Genomic DNA, 11,561 nt, shown 5'->3' with positions numbered 1-11,561 from the left:
TTAAATCAGTTCTGATGTATTTATCTATATTTATACATTTGTTTTACACATTTTTTCAAACAAAATAATTAAACGTTTCATAACAAAATAATTAAATTTGTCATGATAGAATAATCAAATAATTTTATATTAACATAGTTACTTTTTTTACAAGCATCAAATATCTATTCTTATTTCTTATACGATGGCTGAATTTTTTGTATTATTATAAATCTATTGTTAAGAGAGAGTGACAACTCCCCCGTTGGTTTGTAGGACACCTCAATGGGTAGAGGATAACTGATCCAAAGTAAACTTTGTATGAACAAGATAATGATATCTGGATCCAATTTGATTTAAATTAAACTAAACTTGATCAACTAAAATTTAAATATTAACTAAATTTATCAATTTCAAATCAATGTAAAATAGAGGTGCATGATATGGTGTTTTTCTTGAAATTTTGTTCATGTAAAATACAAGTTTCAAAATCATTCTTAATATGTATTTTTAAAAAAGAAAATTATCCATAATGTTTCAAATATGCTTTAATTATATTCTTCGAATTTAATGTCACTAGTGGAGATACTAACATACAATCCTATGCCTCAAACATGTTTCAAATTTTAGTGGCTAGTAGAAAGGTTTTTAATAAAAGTGGTTTGAATTAATAAAAATACCACACGAACACACACAACTAAATTATTAACCCTCAAGTCAACCAGCATGCATTTATGTAGTGTATATTATTTCACATATTTTTTTAATAAAATAATGAACTACCGGAATAGTCAAATCTATCATAATAAAATTTGAGTTGTTACGTTGGGTGGTCAAACCCACCCAGTTGTAGAAATAGCATTCCTTAGAAGAGGAAAGTGTAAATATTTCAACTACATGGGCTGTGAAGTGAAATCGCAGCCAAAATTGGTTGAAAAACTTACATTTTGGAAAGCTTGAAACTTGCAATCCTCCTCCTTTGTCCGGGCTGGGAACCGGCTGTGTAAGGTTAATATAAGAACACAGGCGGAGTTAATTGCTTAAACCACGAGACATCATACACAAATAATAGATCTTGCCGGTTGCCACGTTTGAGAACTTAAGAGTAGAAGTTCAAGAACATACCCCATTTTAAAGATAAATTAGCTGTAAATCTGTGCAATGGGTACCCTTTTTTATAAAAATTTAATAAATATTTTAAAAATTAATATAAATTTTATTTTGGTTTAGGGTTTATAATGAGAATCAAAGGATGAAATCTGAAGCGTTGAATCTTACATGAATGGTCAAGAAGAGATTAGTCACATTACTTTGTGCGATCGTGTAACCTTTTAGTTACTTATAATCCTAAAATTCGTTTCTAGTTATACGAACCAAATTTTGTTGGCCTCTCTAATTATAACCATTACTCTCGTATCATATCAATTACTACGAGCAACTCAAATGGAATTACATTTATGGTTTCAAATCTGACGTGTATATAAAGTGGAACCTTTCAAACATTTTACTTTGCATTTTACCTTAGGTTGATGATATTGGTCACCTTATTTCCTGAGGAGCTGTGGGTTGAGGGATCAATTGATAAACAAAAAATGCATAACAAGGGACGGAAAAGAGAAACGTACCAGTAGGCACAATCCAACTCGGCAAAACTAACAAGGTTTTTTCCTACTTGAGCTACTCCTGCAACTGCAACCATAGGAATTGAAAAAAAGGAGGGAAGTATAATAAATATCACAGAAGAGGCTCCAATAACATCAACATATTCTTGTACTTGAAAGGATACATCATCACTCATCAAGCTTCCCACAAGAGGCGTCTTTTCCCACCGCCAATTTAACCATTGTACATGGATTAGTACTACTATACATATTTCTTCCTCAAATGTAAGCCACCTCTTAATTTTGAACATGGGAAATAAATGTACCAAAAAGTAGGGTATAATTAAGATTTAAATTTCAAGTAGACACTAGTAATAGTTTCTTATTTGTAGAGTGGATATTACAGTGACATGAAAAACTAATACTACAATTTTTGGCCCAAAACACAATTAGTATATATACCTGAGAATCTATCGTCAGAAATGGCAGTTTTTCAAATAGAACTAAAGATTCATTTATTTCAATAAAATCTTTCCCATTTGCCTATTTTTAGGACATTTTCAACTCCCCCTCTTCTTAAATGGGAGATCCAAAAACCCATTGCTAGTTTTGTTTAATATATGTATGCAATCTCACATTCTCACCAAGTAAAAATGTTATAAATTGATCATGCAGCTCAAGAAATTCTAGAAAATGAATATATTCAATAAGTTCAAAAGGGTTGATATCAAAACCTAACAATGTACAATCCATTTGTATAAGTAATTGCAATACCATTATTATTGGTCAGAGGATACATCAATTGTGCCAGTTATTGAGACGTAGCCACCAACACAATTCCAACGAATCTTTGTTATAGAAATTAAAGGGTGGGAAAAGAGAGAGAATTAAGGAGTGAACGAGGGAGTTGTCATTTTCAGTAACATGCACTACTCATATTTCCAAAGCTTTTTCCTCGTTAAAAGAATTAGGAATCTTTTCACTATATCATATAAACAAGGAAAGAATTATTTACAGCTTCTAAGAGGAGAAACTCAACTGCCACAAAAAGTCTACAAGAGTGCACGCGAGTTATTTCATCACCGAACAAGGAGGCGACCCAAATTGTATACCAATCACCATTGGCCTATCATCAATGATGGTGATCCATAGCCTGAAAAATCATAATACTCAAATCAATAACCCAGAACAGATGCAGTTGACAGATGTCTTTATTTTATTTTCAGTCATCATCATCATCATAATCGTCATCAACAATATACAAAGTTCGCAAATGAGAAGAGAACAAAGCTATCACAATTGATAGGTAAAGCCATGCAGCAAATTCTAAATCAGACAACCTGTATTATGAAAAGTAAATTATTACACTAATTGGTAGTTGAAACTAGATTAGTTTTCATAAACAATCATTAGTGGCATTGTGGCAACTGGCAAGGAGCTCTAACATTATGATCTCATGTATACTACCAAACCCATCAGCACCAATCCATCCACTACTTGTTTAAACAATCAAGGTCTTCAAATCTTCATAATGATATCCAATGGGAGCATGATCCTACAAAGAAGACAACTTTAATAAGATAACAAGCAGAATAAGGTATTTGTATCAAAGCAAAATAGTTTTTCTCTTATCAGCTGTGCCGACCAGAAGATCACAATTAAGGTATGATATACAAGACTCTTTTCCATAACTTTAATCAAATGAAGTACATACAAGTTTAGAGAGTTGAATGCTTAAATGGATAGGAGGACAGAAACTTTGGAAATGAAATGGTTAACTGTCCATAAAAAGGGAAGGTTATAATTGCTACAATGAAGAGAAAGAATTACAATGACTCAGGAAGATAAGGATCCACCTATACCAAAAACGCACACAAATAAAATAAGAGTTGAAAAGAAAAATTTAATGCAACAAAGCTTCAGAACCCCTCAATATATCATTATCATTATCCCCATCATCTAACTAATTAACAAAAAGAAGAAAACAGTCAACATTTGCACAGAAGAATGCATAATATGCAATGAAAGTTTAACTGACACATAAAAGTGAGCCAGTGCTAGAGTGAAGCATTAAAACAACAAAAGAGACGATCAGCAGTAAATGCATACCAGAATTAAAGACTCAATCCCTGACTAATTAAGTGATCCACGACACCTGAATAAAAAGTATATTAATTGTTATGATGTGCACATATCTCCAATAGCAGAAAGAAAAAATAAAAATGGCAGTTTCCCAACTTCACTTTTGCCCTAAAAGTTCTGGAACAATACTGATTGTATCCAGACATCAGTTTAAAATAAAATTGATGAATTTATAAAGTTATATGACAACAAAAAGAAAGAATGAACTATATGGATTAAGTATCAATATATGTTCAACGGGATGGGGTCTCCTAAACTTACTTTCTGGAACCACAGTTGCAGGGAATCTTTTTATCCTCCAACGGGAACTTATAATTATAAGTAATCTCTTCACCAGCAGCAATATGCCGTTTTGAATATATGAAAATCTTCTTTTGACCCTCGAAAGAGATGACCTTTGTATAGCAATTGGGCTGCAACATTTCCATTCAAAAAAGGACGGATGTGAAATCAATATTTGGGGGGAGGGGAGATAAAAAAGAGGGTAGTATACTCATATTTGCATAGTATCATAATACTACACGAAGTACCTCACAAGAATGGTTAATAAATCTTGCAATCCCACCTCTCTTTGTAGCATCAACCTACAAGCTCAAATTGGTAAAACAAATCCATCATTTCAATGGCTATCACTAGTTTCAAAATTTTCAGGATATGCTCATTTAGAGAACCAATTTGGAGTGATGCAAAGCTACATATATGACATAACATGGCCTTCCTTAACTACTTATATTGACTAGTCATCATGTGTTTTGATTACCTTAGGAAATGAAATATGTTTGAGGGTGTATGCCATAACATTAGAACTTCAATTCTCAAAGTTAAGTGGCGGCAATGCCTTTGTGATTCTACCATGTTGAGATTAAAATAGCCACAACTACCTCCTAAATTAACAACCCCACTATCCCATCTATTAGAATATATCTCTTTTTTCCATTTTAAAATTATTGAAGTCAACACCCTGGTAGCAGAGTCAATCCTCTTCAACTTCTCTCCCGATGTCTGATCACATTTGGCACATGATCAGGTCAGCCTAAATCCTTGTCAACTTTTAAAGCCCGAAAACTTTTATCCTTAAGGTCAAACCCCAGGCTACAGTCTAGCATGAATTTTATGATGTTTGAATAGCAAATAATTGGTATAACAATAATATTCAAATCAAGAGAAAGATAATATCTAATTCATGTGATCCAATTATACCATAATTATCCTAGAGAAGCCAAAAAAGAATGAAAATTAACTAAAAAAAGGGCCACAGTATGACTATGAAGTACTAACCACATAACCATCATCAAGTCTAAAAAGGTAACTGCTTCCAATTCCCATCTTCTCATACTGACGTTCACGGATATCAGATATCTGTGGAGAATATACGAATTATATCAGCAAATTGATTGATTGAGCAAAATTGATACTGACTAAATCAGCATAGCTTTTGCACAAATATGAAATGAGAAAGGATAGCACTTAAGTTTATGGTCATCAGTAACTCTTCAATTATTTAATATTCTAAAGGAAATCACCATTGGATAAACAGTGAGAAACATTTGTAGCCAGAATAATTTTTTGGATAAGCACTCTCATTAATAAGAAAAAAAAGGATATATATTACACCCAGAATATAAGAATTTATTTGAAATGAAATCATTATTTATAAAGAAAGTGGAAACAGTATAAAGAAAGAGCATTATAATATATTTATCCATGTCAAATGTAATTCAAATGCACTTTGCAAAAACCGACAGTCACAGAGATAAAAGTAAGCCTTCGCATATCATCATTGCAACTTTAAATATATTATACCCGAGGACGAATTAGTTCTCCAACATATTCAATCACGAAGTCCTCTGCCTCTATTGGCTCCATTGCAACAAGACCCCAGTCATGTATCTTGCTCCTTTGAAAACGTAATCGTTTTTTCCTTGCCTGAACAGTGCAAAATGGACCGTAAAACTTCATGTATCACAAAGCTTCAGATAAGAATTCCATAAAAACACATTCATTTTCATCACCTTCAATTGAGGCACTTTCAGAAGATCTGCACCCTCAGCAGCAGCAAGAAGGTTGCGCAATTTCATCCTATTTGTTCTTGCAGAAAGACCCTTATTATTTGATAGCTGCAATAAATTATTATCTGAATCTATGCACTTGTTTTGTATACAGGCAATTCCCCTGACACGTGCTCTATATGCAGGAGTAGCACTTTGAGACCATCTATGCCATTCCCACCCATCAATGGAAGTCCTAGCACATCCATCAGATCTAGGAGATACATTCAATGGCTTGGATTTGGCAGAATTCCTCCTTGCAACAGTAGCATGTTTGCTTGCTCCATGCTTTGCACCATCGTTTGAAATTTTCAAAGACTTGGCAGGATGTAAGGATGGCATACCATCTGTTGAATGTTTCCTTTTTTGTTTCGACATTTTATTTGCTGCAAACAGGAATAGGCAACAATTAAAATACATCTGAATCTTGCAGAAACAGTAAACATACATATACAGTGATCCGATGCAGATAATCTTCATTAAGGAGCACAAAGCTGATAAACATATTTTTTCCATATACCCACCACTTGGTCTCTGTTTGGAGCAATGACCAGCAGTCTTCCCCTTAATGGTGCCATCACTGCAATTGCTTTTAGCCACCTTCTTCATGGAAACACTATTATTTGTTGATGCTGAAAGCTTCTTTTCATTTGATTTTAGGACATCCTCAGTATTGCTTTTAACCACCTTCTTCATTCCAACACTATTATTTGTTGACGCAGAAAGCCTCCTTTCATTAGATTTTACGGCATCCACAACACCATCTGAATAAAGAAAAGCCACATGGGTTAATCTTAAACAAATTCATACTTATAAAAACCATATCACCAAATTAACAAGCAAAGTTATATAGTTTGACCGGTACGTGAAAGTTTCAATGCTTTCGAACTAGTTTTATTCTTCAAGGACAATCGATCACCATCTGTGCTACCATTGACAATGATAGATGACCTGCTCTTATTAGATTTATCTTTCTTCCCTTTAACCACACTAGCCTTTCCATGCTTAGCAGCTATTTTGACTTTTGCAGTTTCATTCAGATCTCCCAAAACATAATTCCTTAACTTACACACATTCTGCTTTCCTGGCCTAGAATCATCCACTGAAGCAGATTGAGAGGAACACAACTCTTTGTGTGACAGTTTCTTGCGGTGGTATGTATACTTTCCATTAACTAGAGGAACTCCAGAAGAACCTTTTGCTCCTTCTTTCATCTTTCCCAGTCCAGAAGTAGCATCATTTAAAGGTTCCTTCCTTGCTTTCTTTGCTTTTCCTTTCTAAAGGATTACAAACATTAAAAAGATAAATAAATCAACTCAGGCACAACATGAGATGAAACTAAACCAGAAACCAAAGGCAGGTAGCAAAAACATATCTAAGTTATTGTAAGTAATAACAAGCAGACAACCCTATAAACATATTTAAGCTCTCATTAATAAGAATGAGAGAAGCTCTAACCTCATGAATACCAGAATGACTGCGTTTCTTATTAGACATAAAAGCTTGATTCAATGTAGGATAAAAAAAAGCGGATTTCCACTCTTCTAGGACTTCATTATGCAACTTTTGTCGGCACAGTGCAGTTGCAACATATTCTGTAATCTTAGGATTACATTCAGCTACCCTTGAAGGTCGAATCTTCAAATTCGGTGGTGGGAAAATTGTGTGCAAGTTCTCTTCAAATCCAGGTGGAAGTTCACCAATTTCCCCTTCATCAACTACTTCTACACCTCCATACAACTCCTCAAATGCATTCGAGAATACATTAGACATATGATTTGCTAATGAAGGCTCACAAACTGAATCTTCAGCCTTAACAGTAGCTACTAACTTGTCATTTAGAATTTCCTTCATAGGAGTTTCACCAGTGTGTAGTTCTGAGAAACCAGAGACACTAACAGCAACCTACAATAATTAAAGGATTCTTCAATATAATATAGCAAAGAAAGATAAAAATAACAAGCACACTTCTAATCACATTACCTTACTCAATTTGTCTTCATGAGGGGAATGAATTATTTTGTTCACTTCCTTTTCAACAAAACTTCGAAAGTATTCAGCTAAAGACACCTTTGAAGAGAAGTGAAGCTCATTCTCCACACTTTCAATAATGCATGTCAAATTTTTGGAGTTACTATAAGTGCATGAAACTCTTTGACCTTCCATTAAATTTCCATCTTTGGGTACATTAGAAGATAAAGAAGGTAACTTAGAATGAGAATCTGTTCCTGTTGTCAGCACTCCAAACTGATTACAGATACTCACGGCTTCAGATTTAGTTTTTCCATCATATTCTCCATAACCATTAACAAATATTTGAAGATTAGGATGAGACCAAAGTTTCTTTTTCCTCCAGGAACATAAGTACTCTGCTAGAGGGTCAAAAAATACAGCATTCCACGTGACTTGCATGCAATAATCAACAAGTACTTTACGTACAACAGCATAAGACCACCAAAAGTTCTCAACACTTCCAACCGATTTAATACTTGTTGAAGATGGTCTAGAAATTTCAAGACAAGTCTGATCATCTGCAATATGGGAAGATGCATGCTCACTCGGAACAGCAGTATCTTTACTAATCTCCACAGCAACATTTGACTGTTAATGCAAAAATTCAACAACTTAATAATGCTGCATATAATTTGAACAACACTACATGTATAGAAAAAAAAACATCACCCTTTTGCTGTCAACCACAGAGGTCTCAGAAGCCAGGTTAGTTGAATCAAGCTTCTGCCTCTTGTGTTTCTTTTCAGTAAAAAATTCTGCAATAATATCACTTATAACCCCATCGAGCACAACTCTGCGGGCAGCTTTCATGACACCCAAGTGCAATTGGGAAGAAATGTCCTCAGATATTTCACAGATTAAGTTTACCGTACCACCAAGCTCATTGTTTTTGGAACCTGATCTACAAATGGTTCCAGATGTATCCCCTTTCAGAGCATTTACAGCAGCAACTAGCAGAAAGGAACCATACTTATTGCCAAAATGAGATATCTGTAAATTAACATAAAAAAATCATGAAAAGGCTTTGCTAGAATAACATTACCTTCTCTGGACAGAACACAGGTAACCAAAGCAACAAAGTAATATTCCAACAACTTTGTTTAATATTTTATTTTTTCCTAAATATAAATACCACATCATAGGTTTGTAACATATACTTTCTTTTGTGTGTGTGTGATATATATATAAAAGAACAATAATCTATACTGATACTACACACTTCAATGTCAAGAGGAGGTTAAATAACAATTTCCTTGAAATTTGGCATACTTCAAAACTCAATCATACAAAAATATACAGGCTACACGGCAGTCCAGGAAACTTTCAATTAAATCCAGTTTTACATGAGAGGAAAAAAAAAAAACTGGACAGGAAGAGCTAAGTTGGGAATACACGCTAATGTGGATGAGAACTAGTGGTTGACCATACCAATCACATTATATTTTTATACGAGCTAGCAAATTACATCAAGTTTCTGACAAATTTCAACTTCTGATCAATCATCAAAACAAAATGATTATCAAGGATCCAATTCAAAAATGGTCATTTCAGGTATAAAAATTGTATTTTAGGTTAAAAGAATAGATTACAAGGAATTAACAACAATCTAATTGCAACCTTCCAAACTAACAATAACAATAAAAAGAGGGAAAAAAATATCTTGATGCACCTAAAGGATAATCATGAACCCCGGTAGTAAAACATAATTAATCGTTTCCTAAACAAAGAATACGGCTCATAAAATTGTTTCAGAAAATAAATATTAGAATCTTACCATTGACGAGTCTTGAAGATATCCATGATGGTGCCAGGAAATCAATTCTGAAATAGAATGTGGACCGTGTTTCATGCCCTTTTCATCCTCATAAAGCCAACAACGTTCTTCACCTAACTGAAAAAGAAATAAAACACCCATCAAAAAGACAAACTAGTAATTCAAACAGACTTAAATTTGACAAAACCCCACAGATATGCACTACCATCTGAGAAGATATCATACTGTTGAACAACTCTGACTTTGAAAATTGGTGGTTAGGTTCATTACTGCAGTAATTGCCATGTGAATGCGGAACTGACTGCGAGCCAGAGTTAACAGCCAAAGGAGCAGCATTGTCAAAAGATTGATTCTGCCCATATATTGCCATATCCATAGATGACAAGGGACCATTTGTATGAACCCTTGAGCCAGAGAAACCCAAATTCAGATATGCAAACCCAGTAGAGACATGGTCAGGAAACTGCTTGAAGTAATTCAGTGGCACAGGGTTCATTATTGTGCCATTAATCATAGGATAGACAGGAAGCTCAAATGGCAAGAAACCAGTAGTTAAACCCTCATATAGTTGCTCCTGAATATATGGACCACACATTTGCCCTTGTTCATTCACATACATCCATCCACTCACAAAAGCAGGCTGCTGCACATAGCTACTGAAACGCTGGTCTTGATGTGAAATATTCCCTGCTGTAGAACATGCAGGAATATCACTACCACCAACATTTTCTTGGCAGCTCATCTCCATTCCAGAACTATCCACTTTATCATCAATATTGTAGTAAGAGGGAATATCACCAGCACTCTTGAACACAGAAGCATTCAAGCATGAAAGATAATTCAATCTGAAAAGGAGGACTTTGAAAGTAAGATTGAAGCACGGGTTAATTTTGTTATCATATCTGAATATTCTGTCTTTTACATGTCACTTAGTTCCATCCAACAGTCACCACTACACACTACTTCAGTTTTAGTAAAAACAAGACAAATAGGAATACTATAAGAGAAACACACAAGAAGGAAAATTGAACCTTCCCCACCAGGAAGGACATTATAACATGTAATACACCATATTTATATCTAAACCATCAGCATCTAAACCTATGGTCCCTAGGTCTCCCCTAATCTCTAGCCATTAGACTATCCCCCATCTGATCCGCTCTCCTTACTAGGGTTTGTAAAGACCTTCTATGAGAAACATATGTGACTCTGACAAACCATAAGAAACTCTCCATATTTTTTCCATGTACATTCCTCTGAAGAAATGATGGAAAAACAGTCAAAGAGAAGCTTTCAGCACAATCCATCCCAAATTCATGGCCTCTGAATAACCACTGAATCACGAGTTCAACTTCAATATCATTTAAAGTCCACAACCAGATGCCTCATTCCAGATAATTTTTCATATAACAATGGCACTTAGCAATAGAAAAATTAGAACAACAGAGTATGCAAACTGTAACCAACTAAACACTCAAAGAAAAGATATAAAGCAGAAAATCTCAGTCAGAAAATCAAGGCTAACAACTGCGTAAATTCCTTTACAAGCTAGAATATCTTATAACACTTAGCCCCAAACCTCTTCCTCCTACTCAATCTTTCCAAAAGAAAATTTCAACTTGACAAACAAAAATTAGCAAACACCACAAAAGAAACAAACAACAACAAAATATATCTGAGTCAACCGAATGTTACTGAATGCACCACCCATATCCAGTGCGATTGCAGGAAAAATTGAAAAACTAAACCTAAAACATTTTTCCCGATCATTAATAAAGCGCGTTCACTGCATATCCACAAGCTAAAATGTGAAGAAATTGGACACATGCAAACTGAATACCATATGCGGAAGCATTGGACGATCCAGGCAATCAATCAGAATAATTGAAGAATTTCAGCATTGGAAAGGATCCAGCGCACCACGGACGGAAAGGAACGACGGGAAACCACGACGCCGGCGGTGAACCAAGAACGGCGGACCGGAGATTAAGGAGTGGGAGGCTG

General features: G+C 34.6%; 2 protein-coding genes across 2 annotated transcripts in view; both read right to left on the bottom strand.

Moving 5' to 3' along the window:
- LOC107639119 overlaps positions 1–3,088 on the bottom strand; it is a 6,636-nt gene extending 3,548 nt beyond the window's left edge. The window contains exons 1-2 of the mRNA XM_016342542.2: positions 2,620–3,088; positions 1,605–1,668 (exon numbers count right to left, since the gene is read on the bottom strand). The gene's annotated coding sequence lies outside the window, so the exon portion shown is untranslated. The remainder of the gene's footprint in view (positions 1–1,604; positions 1,669–2,619) is intronic.
- LOC107636228 (histone-lysine N-methyltransferase ATXR7) overlaps positions 3,081–11,561 on the bottom strand; it is a 14,622-nt gene continuing 6,141 nt past the window's right edge. The window contains exons 2-15 of the mRNA XM_016339753.2: positions 9,763–10,402; positions 9,558–9,674; positions 8,453–8,773; positions 7,754–8,371; positions 7,229–7,675; positions 6,630–7,047; positions 6,295–6,534; positions 5,735–6,156; positions 5,526–5,648; positions 5,001–5,081; positions 4,253–4,306; positions 3,984–4,135; positions 3,690–3,735; positions 3,081–3,135 (exon numbers count right to left, since the gene is read on the bottom strand). Coding sequence (XP_016195239.1) covers positions 3,714–3,735; positions 3,984–4,135; positions 4,253–4,306; positions 5,001–5,081; positions 5,526–5,648; positions 5,735–6,156; positions 6,295–6,534; positions 6,630–7,047; positions 7,229–7,675; positions 7,754–8,371; positions 8,453–8,773; positions 9,558–9,674; positions 9,763–10,402 — 3,655 coding nt within the window. The 3' untranslated portion in view covers positions 3,081–3,135; positions 3,690–3,713. The remainder of the gene's footprint in view (positions 3,136–3,689; positions 3,736–3,983; positions 4,136–4,252; positions 4,307–5,000; positions 5,082–5,525; positions 5,649–5,734; positions 6,157–6,294; positions 6,535–6,629; positions 7,048–7,228; positions 7,676–7,753; positions 8,372–8,452; positions 8,774–9,557; positions 9,675–9,762; positions 10,403–11,561) is intronic.

Source organism: Arachis ipaensis, chromosome B04 (assembly GCF_000816755.2).
Source record: "Arachis ipaensis cultivar K30076 chromosome B04, Araip1.1, whole genome shotgun sequence".
Classification (NCBI taxonomy): Eukaryota; Viridiplantae; Streptophyta; class Magnoliopsida; order Fabales; family Fabaceae; genus Arachis; species Arachis ipaensis.
This window is presented reverse-complemented; position numbering and strand designations above follow the sequence as displayed.